The 26,116-nt window shown below is 46.7% G+C and overlaps 1 protein-coding gene across 1 annotated transcript in view; it reads right to left on the bottom strand.

Annotated features, from left to right (window-relative positions):
* Positions 1 to 9,696: 9,696 nt before the first annotated feature.
* The window catches only part of TMEM272 (transmembrane protein 272), a 164,472-nt gene continuing 148,052 nt past the window's right edge, over positions 9,697 to 26,116 (bottom strand). The window contains exon 5 of the mRNA XM_069205461.1: positions 9,697 to 14,822. Coding sequence (XP_069061562.1) covers positions 14,460 to 14,822 — 363 coding nt within the window. The 3' untranslated portion in view covers positions 9,697 to 14,459. The remainder of the gene's footprint in view (positions 14,823 to 26,116) is intronic.

Here is a 26,116-nt window from a genome sequence, read left to right as displayed (position 1 = left end):
GCACCCCAACCCCACCAGTGGTAAGAGCCATCCACACCTAGTCAGGCTCCTGTGACTTCCATGTGTGCAGCAATCGGGCATAGGCCTTGTACCCCATCGGCATGTGATTAATCTAGGAACTCTAAGTGCATGGCATAGTGCAGAGGGCTGCTCTGTCTGTAGTGTCCGCCAACGGTAGTGGTATTGCATGCACTGAACATGTCTTTCTTCTGTCTTTCCCCCACCCTTTTTGTGGTCTCCCTGTTCTTGTTTGCAATAGCATCATCAGGCGGAGGAGCAGTGGCACCGGAGCAGGAGGGAGCTGCGTCCCACTTGGCCCTGGAGGGCGAGACAACAGAGTCTGAAGCCACCAGTGGGACAGAGGGCGAGACGAGCTCCACGGCGGGGATAGGAGGTGACATCAGCAACAGCGACTCCTCCTCTGATGGGAGCTCTCTTGCAGTGGCGGGCCCCTCTGTGCCCCCCGCATCAAAAGGTACAGCCGCCACCCTCCCTACCAGCACCGCCCTCCCAGCAGCCCCTCAGCGTGTGTCCCGTGGCCGCTCACCCAGGAGGGTGGGCATCTCCTTCGCCCCATTCACCTCAGGCCCTGCCCCAGTCAGCCCTGCTGCCCTCAGCTAGGAGGCTATTGACCTCCTGAGATCCCTCACTGTTGGGCAATGTACCATTCTGAATGCCATCCAGGGTGTCGAGAGGCATTTGCGACAAACAAATGCATACCTGGAGGGCATTCATTCTGGCCAGGCAGCCCAACAAAGAGCATTTCAGGCTCTGGCCTCAGCACTGATTGCAGCCATTGTCCCTGTGTCCAGCCTTCCCCCTCCAACTTCCTCCACCCATACCCAATCCCCTGTACCTCAGCCTATCCCAAGCACACCATCAGACCAGCATGCACACACCTCATCACACAAGGTTTGCTCAGACAAACATAAGCATCACACATCCCACAGGCACTCACACAAGCATCATTCCCATGCAGACATACCAACATCCACTGCCTCCACTGTGTCCCCCTCCTCCACGTCCTCCTCCTCCCTCCCTGTCTTGTCTCCACTCACACCTGCATGCACTACATCTTCAGCCACTACCTCCATCACCAGCACACCCTCACCACACACCGCTCACTTGCACTCACCACCCCCACTACCATTCACACATTCCCTGTGTCCTCTACCAGTGTGTCTGTGAGCCCTCCTCCCAAAGTACACAAACGCAGGCACACACCCACCCAACAGCCATCCACCTCACAACAGGCTCCAGCCCATGCACCTTCACCCCAATTCAGCAAATGTACACCCCTCCTACAACCACTACCTCTTCCTCCACTCCCAAACCCACTCCATATACCCATCCCAGTGTGTGTAAAAAGATTTTCCTGGCTAACATCGACCTCTTCCCTACACCTCCCCCCCTGTCCGTCCCCTACGGCCAGGCTTTCCAGGTCCCAACCCAGCACCTCACCCACCACATCACAGGCACAGTGGTCCCAGCAACAGCGGGCTTCTGGAGTGCGCCAAGCATCAGGGCAGCCAGTGTGCCACGGAGCAAGGGCAAGGACATTCCATCACCTGCGAAAGTAAAAAAGTTGCCTACAACCCAGAGGGAGAAGGCGAAAACACCTGCCACCAAGGGCTCAGGGAAAACAAAAGGGGATAGTGGCAAGACAGCTGCGCCACCATCCAAGGTGGGGAAATGCCAGAAAATCAAGCGCAGGTCAGGAGAGGGCATGGTGGCACCGACTATGGGACCAGTGTCACAACTTCTGTCCACGTCGACGCCAACCGGTACGGCGGAGAAGTCCGCCACCTGCACCGCCACATGTACCGCCACATGTACCGCCACCAGCACCGCAATCACTGAGCCCGCCACCAGCACCGCCGCCACAGAGTCTGCCACCAGCACCGCCACCACAGAGTCCGCCGCCAGCACCAATGCCACAGAGTCCGCTGCCAGCACCGATGCCACAGAGTCCACCACCAGCACCGATGCCACAGAGGCCGACGCCAGCACCGATGCCAGAGAGGCCGCCGCAAGCACCGCTGTAACAGAGTCCACCGTCAGCACTGATGCCACAGAGGCCAGCGCCAGCACCGCCGCTACTGACACCGCTGCAAGCACCGCCAGCGGCCCCGTGACATCCTGAGCCAGTGGCACCACCGCAGACATGGCTGCCATCCCCAGTGGTCAGTTGACTGAGCCTGGTGGTCAGTTCCAGGAGCCTGGGCAGCTCCATGATGCTTCAGTGGAGAAAGGCATCCACTACCTCAGTCTTTGGCAGGATGAAGCACTCTGGGCACAAAGCCCCCTCCAGAACCAGTGGAGAAAGGCATCCACTACCTCAGTCCTTGGCAGGATGAAGCACTCTGGGCACAAAGCCCCCTCCAGAACCAGTGGAGTATCACATCCACTACCTCTGTCTTTGGTAGGATGAAGCACTCTGGGAACAAAGCCCCCTCCAGAACCAGTGGAGTATCACATTCACTACCTCTGTCATTGGCAGGATGAGGCACTCTGGGCACAAAGCACCCTCCAGAACCAGTGGCGATAGGCATCCACTACCTCTGACCTTGACAGGATGAAGCACTCTGGGCACAAAGCCCCCTCCAGAACCAGTGGAGAAAGGCATCCACCTGAGTGACTGTGGCTTTGCACTCCCCAGGATAAAGCAGTGGACAAGCCACCCACCGGAGAGACTTGAGAGACTGTGGCTTTGCACTCACCAGGATAAAGCAGTGGGCAACCCACCCACTGGAGAGACTTGAGAGACTGTGGCTTTGCACTCCCCAGGATAAAGCAGTGGGCATGGAGCTCCCTCGTGGAACAGTGGTGTTGTGCACTCATCCGGCTGAGGTGCCCCCCCTTCCCTTCCCCCTGAGGTGCCTGTTTCATTTCAATCTGATGCTCCTGCATTGTTCTCTCCGTTTGAAGTCTGGTATTGAGTGTGGGCCTCTCCCATGCATTTTGGGCCCAGTGGTTCACGGACACTTATTGGTGCACTATCCGGACTTGTGTAGTTTGTGTACATAATTGTATATACTGTATTTCGAGTTTTGACTACTTTTTTTTTCATGATTACAATCGTTCAACTCATTTCCTTTTGTCCTTGCGTTCTTGAAAGGGGGTTGCGGGTGTAAATGTAATGTTGCAGCATGTATTTGTGTGTATGTTGTTGTGGGTGAGGGTGTGGGTGTTGCGTGTGTGTGTGTCACTCTCTTTTCCCTCCCCCTCCCCTGTGTTGTAGGTGCAGTACTTACCATGGTCATTGCCGCCGTCTTTGTTGCTCCTGATAGAGGAGCAGGAATACCATCGCAGGGAGTATTTGGAGTTCTGGCTCCATGGCGTCCTGGTTCCTCGTGGGGTGTGGAGAGGTGAGTATTTTCCCTTCCAAGTCCTGTTTCCGCCGTGTTTTTGTTTGCGTTGGTTCCGCCCCGGAAAAGGTGGCGGATTGGCCTCTCATAATAGTGTGGGCGGTACATTGTCTTCCGCCTGTCTGTTGGCGGTGACCGCCGTGCTATTTGTTTGTACCACTGTGGCGGTCGGAGTATTAAAGTGGCTGTCTATGTTGCCGGTTTCCGCCACAGTTGTGATTCCATTTTGTTTTCCGCCGGCCTGTTGGCGGTATTACCGCCGCTTTAACACCGACCGCCAGGGTTGTAATGAGGGCCAATGGGTCTGTCAGGGGGATTGGTGGCATTTTTGTGCAGTTTAGACAACAAATACAAAATGGAAACTCTGAGGTTGTCACATATCAGGAATAGATATTCCTCCCACTCAAGGACACCTCTATCCCTCCACCAAGTTAACATCTCCCATTAAAACACGTTTACCCTCACAGCTTCCACCCTGCTAGATAATGTCTCATCTGAAAGTTGCCTCATGCTCTCCTTTAGGTACATTTGTTTAGATAACAAGTCCACATTGCCCCCCTTATCAGACTGATGTATGAATACATTGGAGGTGGATTTCAAACTCTCTAGGGCTTTGAATTGCTGAAAGCTAAGGCTTTCCTAGCCCTCTGGGGTCTGTGGTCTCTCAGACTCTTCAATTCCTTTATAACACCTTTTTCAAGAACATTGATTGCATCACACAATACTAAAGGCAAGAAAGTGGATTATGGTTTAAAAACCATTGGAGCAACTCAAAATCAAAATTCAACAAATTCACATCTGGATCATTAAGATAAATACCAGTGGCACCTAAAGACCATGAACTCCATCCACTCAGGATCTCCCACTGACCCCTGCCCACATCACGTGTTCAACAAAGCCGACGCCACCATCGCCCCCGCACTCCGAAAGATCATCAACCTTTCCTTCAACACCGCTACCTTCCCGGACAGCTGGAAGCATGCAGAAATCCAACCCCTCCTCAAGAAACCTAAGGCTGACCTCAACGATCTCAAAAACTTCCGACCGATCTCCCTCCTCCCTTTCCCAGCGAAAGTCATCAAGAAGATCGTCAACGCACAGCTCGCCCACTACCTAGAAGACAACTCCATCCTTGACCCCTCCCAATCTGGCTTCAGGCGAAACCACAGCACAGAGACTGCACTCCTCGCTGCCACAGATGACATCAGACTACAAATGGACAACGGCGAAACCTCAGCCCTGATCCTCCTAGACCTATCAGCCGCCTTCGATACAGTCTGCCACCGCACCCTACTAACCCGCTTACACGAAGCCGGCATCCAAGAAAAGGCCCTCAAATGGATCTCCTCCTTTCTCTCCGGCAGAACCCAGAGGGTCCGACTCTCACCTTTCCACTCCAATGCCACCAACTTCATCTGCGGCGTACCCCAAGGCTCCTCACTAAGCCCAACGCTGTTCAACGTCTACATGGCCCCCCTCGCACAACTGGCCCGCCAGCACAACCTCAGCATCCTCACCTACGCCGACGACACCCAACTCGTCCTCTCCCTGACCAAAGATCCTCTCACCACCAAAGCCAACCTCCACGAGGGACTGAAATCCATCGCCGAGTGGATGAACAACAGCCGCCTGAAACTCAACTCCGACAAGACGGAAGTCCTCATCCTCGGGCGCACCCCCTCGGCCTGGAACGACTCGTGGTGGCCCACCGCCCTGGGCCCCCCACACACCCCAGCCAGCCACGCACAAAATCTCGGCTTCATCCTCGACTCCACCCTCACCATGTCCAAACAGGTCAACGCAGTCTCATATTCCTGTTTTAACACCCTCCGAATGCTCCGCAGGATCTTCAAGTGGATTCCAACAGGAACCAGAAAGACAGTGACCCAAGCCCTCGTCAGTAGCAGACTCGACTACGGCAACGCACTCTACACAGGCATCCCAACAAAAGACATCAAACGACTCCAACGCATCCAGAACGCATCCGCCCGCCTGATCCTCGACATACCCCGCCGATGTCACATCTCCCCTCACCTGAAGGACCTCCACTGGCTCCCCGTGGACAAGAGGATCACCTTTAAACTCCTCACCCACGCACACAAGGCTCTACACGACACCGGACCCGCCTACCTGAACACCAAACTCAACTTCTACGTTCCCTCACGACAACTACGCTCTGCCAACCTTGCCCTCGCCATCGTCCCCTGAATCCAGCGCAAGAACTCTGGCGGCAGATCCTTCTCCTACCTCGCCGCCAAAACCTGGAACTCACTCCCGACCACACTGCGCCAGACCCAGGACCTCCTCACCTTCAGGAGACTCCTCAAGACATGGCTCTTGGAACGATAGCAGCACCCCCCCCCCCGCAGCGCCTCGAAACCCTAACGGGTACATAGCGCGCTTTATAAATTATTGATTGATTGATTGATTGATCAAGTGTGGACAAAGTATGTAGTACTTCCATATCACTAATAGGGATCGTATGACAATGGGGATGTGCTTGGTAGTGCTTTGCCCCGTAGGGTTAGCATAGTACCATTTCTTGAGTTCCACCTTTATAGTAAAGGAGAACAACTCACTCCTACTTTGTAAGTAGTTTAAGGTGGTTCATAGACAAAATAAAAAGCCCAAAGAGAGTAGACCAATCACCTCTCTAGGCAATGTACATTCAGAAAGATTTATCATGTTCACGGTGCCCGCAGACTGCCCTTGTCATCATTCCCATGAGGGTCTTGTTGTTTTCATTTCTTTTATCTTTTCTGGGCTTGATTCCTCATCTTTTGCCTCCGAAGCCTCTGCCCCTCCCCTTCAAGAATTGTGTTCTATTGACAGTTCTTTCCTGACTTGATTTAAAAGTGGAAAATGTTTTTAAAAATTTATGTCCCTGTGCAAGAGTGGTATCTGAGACATCCAAGGCATTGCTCCCAGAGATATCACTTTCTTCATGCTCCCACGTGGCACACCATTTGCTGGATCCCACTGATGGTGCATCAGAGAGAGGTTCTGCATTGTAAAGGTTGTCAAACTTCCTGTAGAATGTAAAGGTTTAGCCCACTTAGTAGTGTTTGTAATCCCTCATGAATTTCCTTTGCTTCTTGCTGGTAATTTCCTCTTCAATTAGTCTTGGTCTAGTCTTCTTTGTAGATTTTTCATACATTCTTCAAACGCCTCTTTTAAAACACCATTGCAGAGCTCCAGACTCAATTTATCAGTTTCATCCAACAACCTGGTTCTGTCCTTAATACCATACTTAACCAATATCCTCATCATCCTGATGGAGCAGATTTTAGAATTATGTGCCCGCTCCTCCAACACACACCCACACATATACATGTATATATGCATATGTGTGTATATATCTATATACTTACACACATACACACACACACACATGTTTTACCTTAACAACCCTCAACCCCTAAACTCAAGCACCCGTAAACCCTAGAAATACTGCCACCCAAATACCCTTACCCACCCTAAAAAAAACCTGCTGCCCAAATACCCTTACCCACCGTGAACCCCAAAAGTACCACTGCCACCCAAATCCACTTATTCATCCTAAACCCTAAAAATACCCTTGCCGCTCAAATACCCTCATCCACCCTAACCCATAAAAATACCCTTGCCATCCAAACACTGTCACCCACCCTAAACCCTAAAAATACCCTAAACCCTAAAAATACCACTGTCACCCAAATACCCACATCAACCCTAAACCCTAAAATTATCCTTCTGACCCAAATACCCTTTCCCACCCTAAACCCTAAAAATGCCTTTACCACCCAAATACTCTTACCCACCCTAAACCGTAAATGTGCCCTTGCCATCAAAATATTCTCACCCATCCATAACCCTAAAAATACCTTTGCCACTCAATTACCCACCCTATACCCTAAAATACCCTCACCACCCAAATACTCTCACCCCATAACAAGCCCTAAAAATACCCTTGCCACCCAATTATCCCAATAAATCCTAAAAATATCCTTGTCACCCAAATACTTTCAGGCACCATCAACCCTAAACATACCCCTGCCACCCAAATGCCCTCACCCACCCTAAACCCTAAAAATACCCTTGCTACCCGAATCCCCTTACCCACCCTAAGCCCCCCAAAAAACCCTGCCCCCAAATACCCTTAGCCACCCTTAACCCAAAAAATACCCTTGTCACCCAAATACCTTCACCCACCCTAATATATACAAACTTACCTGGCATATACTTACTATTTCATAGTAAAGGCATGCAGAGTAAAGGAATATGCGTGGTAATGACTTGCATGGTAAAGGCAATGTGTGGTAAAGGCATTGTGTGGTAATAGATGCATGGTAAAGGCATTGCGTGGTTATGACTGTGTGGTAATGGTTCTTTCCCCTTTGGTGATCATTGTGGCCTCACCTGCCAATGAGGCTGGGGATCTTTGTGATGTTAGAAAAATTATCCTCTTTATTTTCTTCCAGGATTTTTACTGTGGGATATTAAAAACAAGGTATATGGGACTGTAGGGGTTGTCACAACTCCCTTGTTCCTGTAGTCCACGTATTTCAGCCACCTCTCTGGTCCCTATAGGGTCCGATGTCTTCCTCAGGACTTAGATCCCTGATATTGCGACTCTCATTCACACTCATGCATTCATATCTTTATTTACACATGTGGTACTTGTGATGCTCCATTATTCAGATTCTTAATTCCTAGTCCCAGTTCTGGGCTAACATGTATAACCTGGATTTGAGGGAATAATTGCTGCTGCATCCACTGCAGAGATAGATTGAAAATCTCACTTTATACTGAGAGCCTCATTTACAAGGCCGGTGGCGCAGGGCGGCACAGCAAGTGCCTTGCTGCGCTACCCTACAGCACCAGGAAAGGGCATAAATGTGCTGGCACACAAATTGCTGTCATTCACCAACTCAGGCACCCTTGCACCGTGGGTGCAACTTTGTTGTGGTGACTGTTTTTGTGCAGGACGGGGCACCTTCCTACACAAAAATCATCACAAGTTGTGTTTTCCTTTTTCTGTGTGTGCTGCATAATGCAGCACACATAAACAGTCGAAAAAACAGGGAGAAATAAAGATATTTCTCCCTGCTGCATCACTCCTATGCCACCCCTGAGGTGGTGGAGGAATCTGACGCATTCCCAGACTTGTAAATCTGGAAATGCATCAGATTCCTTCGGGTTCCATTGGTGTTGCTTGGGAACACCCCAAGCAACACCCATGGAATGTCGCTTTCATGTAGTGTTATGTGTGAAAGGGGTTCATATTTACAAGACCATGAAAAGCCATGGAAGGTGGCTTTGTGTGGTCTTGTAAATATGGGCTGGCTCTCTGCACCATCAGAGTGTCAAAAAAATGTATGCTCCAGTGGCGCAGTGTTCTGCTAGGACCTTGTAAATATGGCCGTCAGTCTGGAAAAAGAAGTGAAAAGTAGCTACCAATTTTGTATTTGAGGTTATTTTATAGTCAGAAGGTGTACATAGCAAATACAATTTATGTGTAAACCCCACAATAAAATTTTCGAATAAGAAATTACGCATTCAGTTTAATAGATTAACATGAGACGGAAGCCCAAGTCACCCAAGGTCACTTGACAAAGCAAAAACTTCAATAAAGCCATGACTAAGGTACTGAAAGATTGGATAAAGTTTGTTTCTGAAATGTTGTAGATTCCAGTCACTTTAGTCTCATGTTAATAGACTGAAATCAGTGAGTCAGTATGGTCATGAGGAGGCCCGAAAGAGGAGGGCCAAAATGCATAGACTTTCTTGATATATATATGGGATCTCCCAACCCAAATTGTAAGCTTCAATAACTGTGTACATTGCCTGAACATCTGAAGGAAACAAAGAAACCAAGTCAATGATAATAAGGGCCAACCTGGAAAGTTTGGGAGATGACCAATAGTGTGGACTTTATCTTGAGAAAGATTTTTTAAGAGACACGGACTGAAGTACTTTATGTTATGTCTTATGGGTTTAATTTAATTTTGATGTTCTTTTCCAATGTCTGATGTGTAAATAATGATGTGAGTGTCTTATTATTTACAAAGCAAATGAAATTTGCAGTTTCAGTAAATCAATGATATTCTCCAATAGTGAAACAATCTATATTGTTGAATTATTAAATGTCACAGATTAATCTCTGTAGTGTGCCCTTGCCGATAATATAAGTGAGATGCCCGGGTTCATTTAGGTTTATACAGACATGTTTCCTTTTCTCTACATTAAGTGTATGACTTTGTCAGTCAGACAGCAAATTCTGAAATGATTCTTGGCTTCTTCATGATAAAAAAAGTGTTGTAAAGTCACACTCGGTAGACAAAGGCTTGATGTCTGTGACATTTAATTAAAGCGAAGGTCAGGTGTGACTTCCCTCCTTTCCAGTTCCTCACAACTGTCAAAGATGGAATCTGTTCACCTGACAAAAATAGAATGATGACAACAGAATGTTTACATACAGCATGCTATTGCACACGCACTATCAAGGAAATAAATGACAGAGTACAATATATCTTCTCTCTTTCAATCCAACAAATAAGTAATAAACAATTTAATCAAAATCTAAACAAATTACTAATCAATTCAATATTTTACATAATCACATAAGTACATAGGCATTCTCTTGGATCTTTGAGGTCTCAACTCTCTGGATGAAACTCCACCATCTCCAACCCTTTCGCAGGACACCTGTTCATCACTGCCAAACTGACTCAACCGATGTGAACCATCACTCAATTGCGAGATAAGTTTATTGCTTTGCTCATTTTGTTCTGCCAAAACACCGACAGGCACACTTTTATACTCCATGACCATATATCCACTACATTCACCACTTTTCACAGTACTTCTGATTTTATGGTCATTATACCCATACTTCAGCACTCTCCTGAACTTCCATCTTTCACTATTATTTAAAAGTACATGCCGTCTATGAACCTCTTTGATTTGAAATGGTCCTCTGAACTTGCTCAAACCTTTTGAAACTCAACCTGCTTTCACCTTTACCCAATCACCCAGCCAAAGGTAGACACTGTTTGTTAATTTCCTTTCAGAATTTGAGATAACCCTCTGGTCACGGCTTGTAGAACTATCAGTCAAGCTTGTAGAAACAGCAGTATCTCTTTGTGTCGCCCTTCCACAATATAGAGTATGTCCTTCTGTAAATTAATTCAAAGAAGTATCATCAACATTAATATGTTCCCTCAACCAGGATGGAGTTAGTTTAGTATTTGGTTCACTGCCCCTCATCATGAAAAAAAGGTGATGTGCCAATCATAATTTTAACAGTTGTGCGATATTCCCACACCAGATCTGCATTCGTCTTCTCCACACTCACTCTATTTGTCAACGCTAGCTGTATGGCCCCTTTAACCACCCTGTTAGCTCTTTCTACCAATCCATTCACCTCGGGATTGTAAAGAGCTTTGCAAGAATGTTTCACCCCACATGATGTCAAACATTCTCTCATCACATGCGAGGTAAGTTGTGTACCGTTGTCTGTAATCAAGCATACAGGAAACCCTTCTTCCTTAAAAATTTCAGATAGTACTCATACTGTGGATGATGTAGTTATTTCCGACATAAATGTTATTACCAACCACTTTGAATGGACATCAATCAAAACAAATGTAAGTCTGAGTTCATGTTTAATACCATGCATGGGACCAATAAAGTCCCCACCTACCGTGTGCCATACCTGTCCTGGATCTACTATATGACCAAACTCTGAATATTTACCCATTTTGAAGCTTTTTTCACTCTGTCTGCACATGTCACATCTCTCCACCCAGTGTACCACATCCTCATCCATACCCGGCCACCAGAAATCTTCTCAGAGTCTCTTCTTAGTCAAAGATTGCCCCCGGTGCCCTTCATGAACAATATTAAATAATTTCTTCCTTACCCCCAGTGGAGGTACAATCTTCTCATCACGTACCAATATGCTGTCTCCCACTGTAGACAATTCATCCACAACCTTACCATATGTCCTTAAGGCCTTTGGTAATGTGCTTTCTCTTTGCCCTCCACAAATTACCAACTTTACCACGTCACTCACTACGTCATCCTGATCCATGGCCTTACTTCATTCATCCTTGGTAATTGCTCCTGATGACCACTGCACAACATCTCCAACACTCTCTCTATCACTTTTAATGACAGCTTCCTTGTCTACCGTTTCCCAATTCTGAGGTAAATGCGAAAGACAGTCAGCTTGTACATTCCTCCATCCTGGTATATTTACTGTACTGTAATTATACTGCTGGGATCTGGCTGCTAACCGATCTAACCTGGCTGAACTACTACCAGCTCCCCCTGGCAACAAGACGGCCTATGATCGGTCCGAAACTTGAATTGACTTCCCCAAATATATGTCCTAAAGTGTTCCATGCCCCATGGTGCCACCAAAGCCTCTTTTTCTATCACAGAATAATTACATTTTATTGACGTAAGATAGTATGATGCAAATGCTACTGTTTTCTCACTAGTTCCATGAAGTTGTGATAAAACTGCACCAACCCCAATTGCGCTAGCATCCACTGTAACTACAGATTTCCTTTGTACGTCAAAAGGAACTAAAATACCAGTCTCTCATATTTCCTTCTTTAAGTACCCCAAACAAATCTTACTCCTTTTCTCAACAAACTCTTCAAAACTTCTGTTTTAGATGCAAAGTTCTTTACAAATTTAGAATAATATTCTACCAAACCTAAGAAGGACCTTAACTGGTCTTTATTGTTAGGTGGTGCTGCCAATTTGATAATATCCAATAGATGCGTCCTAGGTTCAACTCCATCCTGTGATAATGTATGACCTAAATATTCCACTTCACTTTCTAGAAAGACTCATTTCTTTTTTCTTAGAGTCAAACCACATTTTAAGATTTTGTCAAAGACTTGCTTCAATGTCAAATTGTGATTCTCCATGGTGTCCCAAAAAAACAAGATATCACCCTGAAAGTAGCTGACATTCTGTATCCCTTTAAATAATTCAGTCATCACTCTCTGGAAGACACTTGCTGCAGAACATAGCCCAAACTGCATTCTAGTAAATTGAAACGTGCCTTCCATGGTTATAAACACTGTTAATGACTTGGAATCAGTATGTAGTTCTATTTGATAATAGGCATGTTTCAAATCCAATATGGAAAAGAACTTTCCCCTTTTTAACATCAACACCAGTTCATTGATATTGGGAAGGGGAAAAGTGTCCATTATTACGTTTTGATTAAGGCTTCTTAGGTCAACACAAAATCTAAGTTTGCCATCAGTTTTCCTTGTGATCACCACTGGAGATATATAATTTGATGCTTCCCCAGGTTTTATAACCCCACTATTCAACATTTCCTCTATTAATTTTTTTACTTCATCCCTGACCAAGATTGGTGCTCTTCTGACTTTGTGTTGAACTAGAATTGCACGTTCTTTGAATTTAATCTTATGACAATAACCCTTCAATTGTCCCATCTCATCACGGAAGACATCACCCGCATCCCTGATTATGTCTTGTAATGTCACCTCTTCAACTACTAAAATTTGATTATGTGCCCGAGGGTTTATAACAATTTGAAGTTCATATTAATGAACCCATCCCATGATTGGTGGACCAGATTCCGCTACATAAACTTTTCCTTTCATTCTTCTTCCCCCAAATTAAATTTCTGCAATCATCTACCCAATTATGTCTATTTTTCTCCCTGGTAACTTCTTGCTTTTATGTCTTTAGGAAGCAGTCTCACTTTTGGTCACTCAGACACGAACACACTTCTCGGAACAATTGTATATGAACACCTAGAATCCACCATTACTTCTATAGGTCTTCCCTGCACCACAAACTCAGCTTTTGGCCTTTGCCTCCTTTTCTTGATAATTTCTTCATCCTCAATATACACAATCATGTCCCTTCCTGCGAGTTCTTCTTTTGTCTCTTCTCTGTCCATCATCTTCATACAATATTCTGACTCTTCCACAACCTTTGCTATCTCAATAGCATCTTTTAACGTGGGATTCTTTACTGTCCACAACCTCTCTTGCATTTTCTTACTCCTACATTGAACAATTAGTTGATCTCTTATCATCTCATCAGCCATTTGTCCAAACTGACACTTCAGTGATAGTTCTCTGAATCTTGAAACAAAGTTGTCAAATGATTCTCCCTCTTGTATGTAAAGTTTATGTCGATTCATGACTACATTTGGAGATTTAGTAAACCTCAATTTTAATTGTTTACGTGCATCAAGATACACTTCAATGTCTACTTCTTGCGCTTGAACTGGTAACTTTGGTAAGTATTTGTAAATATGTTGTCCCTCTTTTCCTATAGCGTTTAATAAAATAGCTTTCTTCCTACTAGGACGGAATTGTTGACCATCTAAAGCCCCCAATTCTAAAAAATGTCTAGCCACTCCTTGCATTCAGTAGGTGGATCTCCTGTTTGTGATAAGAATGGTGGAGGTGCTGTCATTGATGGAACATATATAGTTGTTGAGAAGCCAAAAGTAAATCAACTGAATCTTAAAAAAAATATATATATATTTTTTTTACAATTATGTAGTAACAGATGAATATGAGAAATTGTTTTGTTGCTGAATAAAAATAAAGGTTTACACCTAAAACAGTCCTTCTTCGATTTATTTGTCTGCCTTTTTCCTGATTAAAATCTATTACTTTAAAAGTGTGTGTCCTTGAAGCCAGTCCCATGTGTTAACATACTTATAATCTGGGTGTTTTGTGGTGGGGCTGGAAGGGACATACTTTCAGTACTAAACAAAGCACAACTCCTACTCCATAGATTATATAGATCCATAATGCCTTAAATTTGTATAGCTTGAAAACATTTAAAGAGCATCATTTGAGTTAACAACGGCATAATGAGCAGCTGGATGTTTATCTTTTTCTCAATTCCAGCTGCAAATCACTTTGGTAATGCCACACTTAAAAAAGTTCCCTACTTAAGTTTTTTTCTTCACTAAGTCGCTGCAATGCACCATGTTTGATTCGTGCCAGGGAAGGCTTTCGTAGGGTCCTGCACCTTTCTCTCACTATTCGTGCTGCACTGTTCACATTGACGATGGGTGCCATTTATACATTATCCTTAGTCTTCCTCATCTGTATACCGTTGCCTGGAAAACCAATAAATGCAGCTGCTACAGCAGATGACCAAGAACAGCACGATGTGGCTAAGGATGAGCACCCCAGTGGCAAAAATGTACAATGTTTTATCACAGTAATCCTGGGGTTGGTGAAACGGAGGGATGAAGTTGGGCATGAAAACAGAAAACACCCAGTAGTTTCCTAGTATAAACCAGATGAAGAGGAAGAAGCTGAGGATCACATGGATGTAGTACTTGTGAGCATTCACTCTCCACGGGTAGTCATCATCGTCATCATCAGCTATCATAACAGACTTAGAAAGCAATTGTCTCATTCTTGTTGAGTCGTAGAGTAGAAGAGATACCTAGACAGGAAAAGAAGGTGATAAAACATTTAGCTTCAAAAAGATGTTGTGGCTAATACAAAACTGGGTATCTAGAATGTTAAATCAAAACCAATTTTTTTACGACTGTCCCCTGTCTTCCAACTCGTCTTTTTAAAAAAAAGGTAAATAAATAATATTTTAGATACTACCGTGCAAAGGTCAAATTAGAGACTACTATTGCAGTACTTCAAAATGAACATGAGAAAAACAAGTTTTTCTGCCTCACAGATTGAAAAAGGCATATTACACTTTGTGTGTGTATGTGGGCGCGTTTCTTTGTTCACTGATAAAACAAAGGTTCAAGTGACCTTATAGTTAGGTATTAAAATAATATCTTACTTTACCTTAAAAAAAACTTAGAAAATCACTTAAAAAAACAAAGGTTAAAATGACGCTATAAGGTGACTATTTCAGTTAAAATGTAACATTTCAAACTCAATTAACCACTGAAATTCACTAGTTATAGTTTATGTATTTCAGCCTCCCGATGCACACTGATGTTATCAATGATGCTATCAATGAAGTCATAGAACATGTCATGAGTGATGTAATATGTGAAGTCATAATATGTACGGTCAGGCCCTGTGCCCAGCTCCTGCGGCAGTCGACCTGTGCTGCGGTAATGAGTTGGCCGCCAGGCCTGGCCTGCACCAAGGCACAACCACTTCACTTTAAAAAAAAATATATATATATTTTTTTTACCCTTGACCCTTGTGGGACTCTTGTGGGAGTAAGGGGGTCATGCTGCCTACTGGAAAGCGTCACGGCAACCCATATTTTTTTATTTGGCCCCATGGGAGGTCCTTCACTAATCCCCCTACAAGGCCCAGTGGGTCAAGGTACCCCCTACCTTACCCCTTTATACCTTATTGTTTTTTTTATTTACTGGACACGGGGACTGAGTCCTGTAATGGCAGTCACAACATTTCTCTTCATTTTTTAGCCAGACAATAGCACGTTGACTTGCAGTGCACAGGAGTGAGGCGGCTGATACGAAAAAAGTCTCCTTGGACAATCAGATCACTCTATTATTTGGAGCTGCATGCCTGCAGGACTCCAGTAAAGGTCCTGCACCCCCAACAGTCCAGATAGCCATCCATTTTGAAACTTAATTTCTCTAAAACTTCTGAACAGATTTACACCAAATCATATAAAGCACACTTTGTGGGTAAAAATCTAGCCTCGTGCCAAATTTGGTGTAATTTGGTTAAACTGTTTTGACTGTAGCGCTGCTCAAAGTTCCAATGGAACTTGCATGGGGCATTTGCGTATAGGATCCCCTCACCTATTTTTCTCAGTCCCTCGTTGACCGATTCACTTGAAACCTTTCAGGAAAGAACTGAGGTGGATGACACCCATGTTCAAAAGTGTGTATTTCCTGTGCTTCAGTTTGCCTTTATATTTCTCCTTTTTAGGATCAACCTCTCCCAATCTGACAGAGGGTGGCTTGGAAGTCATGTACCTGATGGTAAAATAATACAAACATTCTGCTGAGCTCAAGGGTCTGCTGCATTACCTCCTACACTGTGGACCTAGGGTAAGGACCTGTATGGCAACACAGAGTTATTAGGCCCTGAGATAAAGTGGCCCATCTCGCCCTCACAGGTGATGTTGTGCATGTACAGCAATAGGGACAGGCTTATCAGCACTGGGTGACATTGCTAGAGCCTCAGAAGAATCAGTACATGTCACCTTGCATACCCTCTGGACACTATAAAGGCACAAATGGAAACTGTTGAGTACATGGACAGCATATGCTATGGCAGTGAAGGCACAGGGAGCAATTTTGCGGTGCCCCTTCTGAGAAGCTTGGAGCAGTTGAAAATGTCTTTATTGATCTGGGTAATGGGAGGCAACCAAAAGGGCTTCACGATGGGCTCAGCTGTCTGTGCCACACCAGTGACAGCCACAGTCGTGGTGGTGTGTACAGTAACTTCATTATTAACTAACTTAACTAACTAAACAGAGCTTAATGATTCTTAAAATAGGAGTATTGCTCCAGGTTGGTTTCAAACAGCAGTACAATGCACAAATGGTATAGCCTTAAGGTTGGGTACAATTTACTCAACCTTAACTGTGCAGGCTAGCATTAAATGATTTAACTTGGATTTAAACTGCTATTTAGGTAGGGAAACCTTTATCACAATCATTGTTAACTTCTTCAGAATGTATTCATTTTGTTACATTTTACTTAAATTTGCGCTATCTACCTAGATTTTTATTGTGGCGCTAAATTGGTAAGTGCACTGTAGCATACTCAATGCCTGATAGTATACCATAAGGGGTTGCATTCATTGACCAATAGATTTTGTGGAAAAAGGACACCAAGATGAAGACATATGTACATTATGCATTCGGTGTCATTTTTGGGATTGACTTTTAAAACTTCCTTGGTGTGGGAGAAAAGGTATCTCGATTTTGATAATTATTTGAAGGTGCTTGTTAGGTTAGATTTCAGACCTGGCAAAAAAACATAATTGGTAAGTGATATGCAGTGGCCTGTTACTGTCAGGGTAATTTGATTAAGTAGTGCATGGGGGTGCAGTTATTTTGTTTTCTTTGGTTTGAGCAAAGAGTGCAATTTCCATCAAATGAAGTTGGATGTCAGTGGTTGTGCATAAGAGGAACACTTTTTATCATCCATAAGGTAAAAGTTTAACCAAGCAGACCAAAAGATAAACATGTTCTTGTGGTGTTTTGCTTGAGATGCAGTAAGATCGATGCCACAGGTGAACAGTAGGTTTTTTTACTCAACCACAGGGAAATGGCACTTCAGCTATTGAAGGGTTGCCTCACAATCACATAGTTGGGGTGATTGAGGAAGGATGCCATTAGATGTATTCATTTACTCTAAGAAGATGGTGATATCAGAAGTATAGTTTTAAAGATTCAGAGAACTAGCAGGTTCAGGTCCAGTGGTGTCAGTAACAGTCAAGAAATGGTTGTTGAGGGTTGTTCCTGTAAAGTAAGAAGGACTTTGGTTCATCTGGGTGTGGGTAAATAGTGGAAGGTTAGTGGGTGGTTACAGTGAATGAAGGTTGGATTCTCAGATTGATGTGCAGTCTGGTGTTGGGAAGTGCTTATGTTCCTTGCCCCCATCTTCTAATCACAGATTCCTCACCTTCTGAATACTTCCAAGGTGTCAGATTGGATCTGGAAACCTTTGAGCACTACATTTGCATGCTGGTGGGTGACATCATGCAGCTCCACATGAATGCCATTCCACACAGGAAATGATGTGCTGGGTGACACCACCCACTTTCTTCCTTTCTGCGCCACCAGATAAGGATCAAGATCTACCATTTGTCTTTTTCAGACAGTTTTTCTGCCAAAGGTTTCAATGTGCAAGGGAATCATCACCTTCCAGGACAAAAGGATGCAAACAAATGTTTGTGACAGATCCTAATCAGATTTGCCTGTGGTGCATGAGGTCGAGCTACGATTGGATTGACTGCACATCAAGGAACCTCAAGGACACACAAGACTGTGAGGTGAAACTATATGTCGTCATGCAATGGAAGACTCCGCGACATAACCGGTCCAAGTCGAAAGGTCTGTTACTGTACTGGTCCCATTCCCGGTCCAGAAGTCACAGATGTTGTTCCCGAAGTCGGTTGTCGTCATGCCCCAAGTATTCAGCTCTTCCCACCACTCACATACTCCTGAGAAGGCGTAAGGACATCACCATGCCTCTTGATCTCACTCCCGAAGTTGATTGAAGTAGGTGCCTATCCTGTACCTTGTTCCAGCACAACCTGAGTCTCCTGGGCTGTCTGTGACATCAAGGCAGAGTGAACAGTTCCACTGGGCCATACTGCAACTCTTTGAATCCTTATCAAATTCCTCTGGTGCACCTTTGGGTGTCAAAAAGCTGAGAGACACTCCATCCGGGGTACCACTAGAGGGTTTGCCCTTAGCACCAGTTGGAGACTCCACCTCTGGCACCAGAATCCACACCAGTCTCCTGAACCTTGACGCCAATGACAACTTCATCGATGCCAGAGGTGCTCATTGTGCTCTCTGATTCCAAGTCTGAGCTGCAACAACCTTGAGCAAGGCCGCCCTCAACTTCCATTCAAGTGCTACTTACTGCACTGGACTTGCTACCCCCAAAAGGACGGACACATATGTTCCTTGTTTGGAACGATGATTATGATTTGGGTGATGAAAGAGGGCAACCACACCACATGGAAAATCGGTATGATGAACTTCAAGAGGCCAGTAGCCTTGATACTTCCCCTAAGAGAGGCTGTATTTTACCCCCTTGTCCTGTCACTGACAAGAGCACTTCTTATGCAATGGTCATGTATAGCAGCCAAAGTTCTTGACCTCCAGCTCTCGATCTTAGAAGTCAAAACCAAATTATATAGACAGATGTGGTCCAGCCGGGGCAAACATCTACTGAGCCCCTCCAGCCCACCAATGAGGCATTACAGATACCCTTTTAGGAGATTGGGCTATCAAGAGGGTCCCTGTGGCAGAAGTGCATAGTGGTTGTTCTTTGTGCAGACGGAGGTCTTCATCCTGTTTTAGACTTTTCCTCTCTCAATATCTTCCTCTGGAATTTGAACTCAGAATGCTCACACTGGCCCTGGTATTGGCTGCCCTCAACCCTGATGACTGGATGGTAGTGTTAGACCTGCAGGATGCCTATTGCCATACATTCATCCTTCAGGCCCATTGGCATTACTTGTGGTTCATGATGCGACAGGAGCATTTTCAGTTTGCTGTGCTCCCTTTTGGTCTCACCATTATCCCTCAGGTTTTTATGAAAGTGATGGCGGGTGTTGAAAGTTGGCTCGTCCCCGGCAGTTGTTAATGACCTCCAGCCTATGGAGAACCTCCTGCTATCTTTGGGGTTCTCTATCAAGGTACCAAAGTCACACCTGACTCTTTATCAAATGCTCCCCTTCTTCAGAGCCTTTGGAAAAAAAAGTTGAGGACATTCAGGCCATGATCCTGATCTTTCAGCCTCTGTCCTGGGTTTTAGTGAGGTCGACTCTGAGGCAACTTGGATTGATGGCCTTTTGCATCCTTCTAATCAAGCATGCTAGGTGGCATATATGAGCTCTGCAGTGGAATCTGAAGTTTCAGTGGGCCCAACTCAAAGGGACATCTCCAACACAATGCAGATCTCGGAGGAGACTGTGAAATATCAGTAGTTTTTGTTACTGGCCCACAGTTGGGTCAGAGGCTGAGCCCTCTCCCTCCCCCACCCAGAATTGAATGTGTTCACTCATGGTTCTTTCTGGGTTGGGGAGGCCAAGCAGCGGTGGAGATTAGAGGCTTCTGGTCTTCGACTGAGGCCTATATCCATATTTACCTCCTGAAGCTGAGTTGAAAGCCTTCCTTCCTACCATCATAAAAGGCTGGTGCAGGTGCTTATGGGAAACACTGGCAACATGTGATATTGCAACAAGCCTGATGAGGTGGGGTCCTGGACTCTGTGCTCAGTGGCGCTGAACCTCTGGAAATGGCTAGACCATGAGGGGATTTTCCTGGTGATGTACTACCTGGCAGTATCTTTGAATGCCAGGGTGCAGGAGTTCAGCTGTTGAAGCCTAGTGTATCACAAGTGGCAATTACACACGGAGGTGGTGCAAGATCTCTTCCACGAATGGGGTGAACCTCTCCTCAATCTATTCACCACCACCAAGAACACCCAAAGTCAGCAGTTCTCTGCACTGGAGTTTCCAAGGCTCCTCTCTCTAGGGGATGCATTTCACTTAGAGTGGAACTTGGGGCTCCTGTGCATCTTCATCCTGATACCACTCAAACCCAGAGTTCTGAAGATCAGGGACGACTGTGCCCAGGTCATCCTAGTGACTCCGGATTGGACATGGAGAGTCTGGTATTCAAAACCCATGGGCTTGAGCATCTGTCTTTCAATTGGACTGCCGTTCTGGGAAGACTTGCTGTGCCACAGGCGGGCATGGTTCTGCACCCAGGCCTTCAAATTCTCCACCTTCATGCATGGAGATTGAGGGGTGATATCTGAACACATACAATCTTTGTCCAGAAATGGTTGGTGTCATCTTTGCAGCCAGACATCCATCACCGAAAACTACATGTGCCCCTCACTGGGACAAATCTGTGGTTTGGTGAGGCGCACGCCAGATTAACACCCTCCAGGCCAAGTTATCTGATGTTCTGTTGTTTGTTCTCTCTCCTTTCATTATGCCTCAGTGGGGCCTTCCATTCTTGATGTGCACTCCCTTTAAGACACTTTACAGCTGTCCCTTGTGGCTTCCCACCCTCAAGACAGTGTTCTTCTTTGCCATCACTTCCACACAGCTAGTGAGTGAGCTTCAGGCTGTCTGTGTTAACCCACCATTCACCACCTTCTTCTCAGACAAACTGGTTCAGGGGACGCAAGTATCCATCTTGCTGAAGTTGAGATGCTGTTCCATGTTGGTCAAACCATCATCCTGCTGCCATTATGTGCTGTGCCTCACCCCTTAAAGGATGATGATGGACTCCATCCTGTAAACCCTTAAAGAGCACTGGGCTTTTACATCAATCCTACCAGAGAATACCGAGTGTACGACCAGCTGTTTTGGGGGTTCACTGTCGCAAAAAAAGATAAAGTCGTCCAGAAACTGACTATCTCATGCTATATCATGTTCTGCATCAAGATTCACTATGCACTGGGCAAAAAGCAGCCTCCAGAATGCCTGCAAGCCCATTCTGTTAGGGCCAAAGTTACTACCACTGTGTTGGCACATGGAGTTCTTGTCCTGTACATCTGCCAGGAAGCTACATGGGCATCACTCCGTACATTCACGAAGCACTACTGAATGGAGGGCCAAGTTCACTGTGAGGGGCATTTTGCCTGCTTGGTCCTACAAAACTTCTTGGTTTGAGCAATTTCACTAACCCACCTCCTAATAGGTACTTCTCTAGTGTCTATTCAGAAGGTGAGGAATCTGCGGTTAGAAGTCTCTGTAAGAAGAACAAGTTACTTACCTTCAGCAAGGCTATTTCTTGTAGACACTCTATATAACGGTAGATCCTTATTGACTCTGTCAACCTCCCTGTTCTTTGAATTGGCCTCTATCCATTAATAAGATCCCAAGTCTAGGAATTTGCACACTGGTCAAAGCCAATTTACTGCTGGGGCCCTGCGCCTGGGTCATGGAGAGCCTCAAAAGCAATTGGTGTCAGCATGCAGGAGTGGCACCATTATAGGCCCCGCACATCATTTCCGGAGTGGAAAGGCGTTAGTGGAGAGCCACACAGCTCCACCTAGCGTTGTACAGAGGTACTGCTCAAACATCAGATCTAGTCTGACAGCTGGGGAATATTCAAAAGGAGAGCAGACTGTGTTTAGATACAGTGGGTCATTACAACATTGGCGGTAAAAGCCGCTTACCGCCGTGCAGAAGACCACCAACACACACCGCCGTGGCCGCGGAAAGCCGCCACAGCTATTATGACACACATCCCGAAATCCGCCAAAATTCAGACACCCACACAAGTCCGTCACACCAAAGGTCAGTGATAAACTGGCGAAAACAAAACCTACACCGTCACGCCAACAGAAATACGCCTATGCTATCACGACCCACGAATCCACGCGGCGGTCTTTCAACCGCGGTATTCCATTGGCGGTACACACCGCCGCGCTCAAAATACACACACATCTCCAAAACACCACCACATTGGACAATTTGAAATACACACACCTGATACACATACACACACCACTCCCACACAATCAATACTATATAAAACACACACCCACATCACCCACAAACCCCTACGACCCAAAATTCTGAAAGAAGGCCAGAGAGAGACAGCACCAGCAAGACCAACAGCATCCACAGGCACACAACACCATCACCCACACTACTTCCACGCACAAAACACCACACACCACTACATATCACCACACTTATCACCACATACACCACCCCACACATCACCTACACCACCCCATGGCACGGCAAAGACACCCCAGGTTCTCGGAGGAGGAGCTCAGGGTCATGGTGGAGGAAATCGTACGGGTAGAGCCACAGCTATTTGGATCACAGGTGCAGCACACCTCCATAGCTAGGAAGATGGAGCTATGGCGAAGAATAGTCGACAGGGTCAACGCAGTGGTACAGCACCCAAGAAATCGGGACGACATCAGGAAGAGGTGGAACGACCTACGGGGGAAGGTGCGTTCCGTGGTCTCCAGACACAACATCGCGGTACAGCAGACTGGCGGCGGACCCCCACCACCTCCCCCACAACTAACAACATGGGAGGAGCAGGTCTTGACTATTATGCATCCTGAGGGCCTCGCAGGAGTCGGTGGAGGAATGGACTCTGGTAAGTCAAATCTTAACTATCATATCCCCCACCCTACCTGCTATCACAGACCCCCACCCTCACCCCCTCCCCTATCACTCCAACTCCTCACATACGTACTACTAACACAAACCACCCATCCCAACACCAAGCCCTGCATGACACAACAAAGCATGGACACCCATCACTAAAGCATGCCCACTGCACATACCCATAACACACCCCTCAACCATCATCACACAAACCCCCACACGGGAATGCTAGCACTGGGGTACACGGTCACCCACCCATTTTACACCATGACACACACAGATGCAATAATCATGCTTTTCCACCCCTGCAGGACCACTACCCAACGTCACCAGACAGGAGGGTCCAGACATCTCTACCCCACCCACAGAAGAGGCCCACAGTGATGACAGCAGCTCTGTCCAACTGGATCCAGGTGACCAGCCCGGACCATCGTGGGCCTCGGGACAATCGGTTCCCCTCACCCAGTCACAGGCCACCACAGACCTTCCACCCTCTGGTAACACCAGCACAGCACCCACCCTGCTGGCCCATACCTCTGTACCCAGGACACGTCAATCAGCTGTGTGTCCACCACTACAGGGAACCCAGGATAACCCACCATCCCAACAACAACAGGGACCTGGGGGCAGTGGCAGTGGGCACACGGTCCAGGGGACGGAGGCCCAGGAAAACAGGGGAACTGGGAGGGCTGCTGTGCGACAGGGGGCGGACAGGCCTAGGGAACCCACTCTCCACGAGGCCCTCTCCTCCATCATGGGAGCATACCACCACTCCCAGGAGATGATGGCAACGGTCCTGGCCAAGTTTCAGGAGACCCAGCGGCTGCAGGAGGAACAGTATTTGGGGTTCAGGGAGGAACTCAGAACCATCAGCACCGCCCTGGGCACCATCGTAGGGGTGCTGAAGGAGATACTTAACACCAGGAGGGACACTGTGGCACTACAAGGGGCCCCTGACACTAGCATGGACGATGAACTGCCCACCACCTCTCCGGCGCTAGTGGACAGGAGGCACTGCCACAGGACCACCACACCAGCACCCCCCCCCGCAGACGGAGAACCACCCCGCAAGTGGTCCCTGAGATCCAGGAACAGGACAGAGCACGATGCCAAGACCCCCGCCTAGAAATGAGACCACCCTGATTGTCATCCCACTGTCCCACTTTGTAACCCTGTCTATATTGGAACTGCCCCAGCTCCACTTCCTATGCCCATATGGGCAGTGCACCTGTGAGACTAATAGACTGGACTCTGCCATGGACATTCCTCCACCATCACCCCTCACCATTTTACCACCCCCCTCCAATATTTAGCACTTCAATAAACACCCTTGAAGCACAAAACAAGTCAGTCTGTGATTTTGAAAATGTGTATTAGCAATGACAGTGACAAAATCCGTTCTCAAATGCAATGTCAACATACCTATGTCACACATCTCAAGTCCATGAGGAATGTAAGCAGATGACACACGTTGGTAACCACACCTGTGAAACCGTAATGGAAATGTACAACTCAGTTACCATATAGTGGTTGAAATCGACAGACAGGATAGAGGTAGAAGTGTGAAAGTACTTGTAGTAGGCAGGAATGTGTTCTCACCTGTGTGTCACTGGAAATATTGCTGGATAACTGAGTCCCTGTTGTCAATGTCTTCTTCCTCTGCTTCCTCCTCATCACTGTCCACAGGCTCCACAGCTGCCACAACACCGTCATCTGGACCATCCTCCTGCAGAAAAGGCACCTGTCATCGCAAAGCCAGATTGTGAAGCATACAGCAGGCCACGATGATCTGGCACACCTTCCTTGGTGAGTAGAATAGGGAACCACCTGTCATATGGAGGCACCTGAACCTGGCCTTCAGGAGGCCGAAGGTGCGTTCGATCACCCTCCTAGTCTGCCCATGGGCCTCATTGTAGCGTTCCTCTGCCCTGGTCCTGAGATTCCTCACTGGGGTTAGTAGCCATGACAGGTTGGGGTAACCAGAGTCCCCTAATAGCCACACACGGTGCCTCTGGAGTTGACCCATCACATAAGGGATGCTGCTATTCCGCAGGATGTAGGCGTCATGCACAGAGCCAGGGAACATAGCATTTACCTGGGAGATGTACTGGTCTGCCAAACATACCATCTGTACATTCATGGAATGATAACTCTTCCGGTTCCTGTACACCTGTTCGCTCCTGTGGGGGGGGACCAGAGCTACATGGGTCCCATCAATGGCACCTATGATGTTGGGGATATGTCCAAGGGCATAGAAGTCACCTTTAACTGTAGCCAAATCCTCCACCTGAGGGGAAATGATGTAGCTCCGCATGTGTTTCAGAAGGGCAGACAACACTCTGGACAACATGTTGGAAAACATAGGCTGGGACATCCCTGATGCCATGGCCACAGTTGTTTGAAATGACCCACTTGCAAGGAAATGGAGCACTGATAGCACCTGCACTTGAGGGGGGATCCCTGTGGGATGGCGGATTGCTGACATCAGGTCTGGCTCCAACTGGGTACACAGTTCCTTGATTGTGGCACGTCAAACCTGTAGGTGATGATCAAATGTCGCTCCTCCATTGTCAACAGGTCCACCAGCGGTCGGTACACCGGAGGATTCCGCCATCTCCTCACATGTCCGAGCGGACGGTGCCTAGGAAGGACAACAGCGACCACAGAGTCAAACAACTCAGAGGTATGTACCCACAGCCTACATAGAACACCATTCATACAGAGAATCTGGCCTGTATTTGTGTTGTGCGACAAGGCCTAGGTCTGTGTGACACAGTTGTGAATCAGGCCATGTGGGCCCCTGAAATGGCAGCTGCCTGACCTCTAAAGTGGGACAATGGGATGTGAGGTAACTGCGCTGGCGTTGTACACCGTCGCGGTAGGCGGTCGGAGACCGCGGCGCAATGCTGCATTGGTTAACATTGGACCCTATGGGTCCCAGGAGCC

This window comes from Pleurodeles waltl, chromosome 8, assembly GCF_031143425.1.
Source record: "Pleurodeles waltl isolate 20211129_DDA chromosome 8, aPleWal1.hap1.20221129, whole genome shotgun sequence".
In the NCBI taxonomy this organism is placed as follows: Eukaryota; Metazoa; Chordata; class Amphibia; order Caudata; family Salamandridae; genus Pleurodeles; species Pleurodeles waltl.
This window is presented reverse-complemented; position numbering and strand designations above follow the sequence as displayed.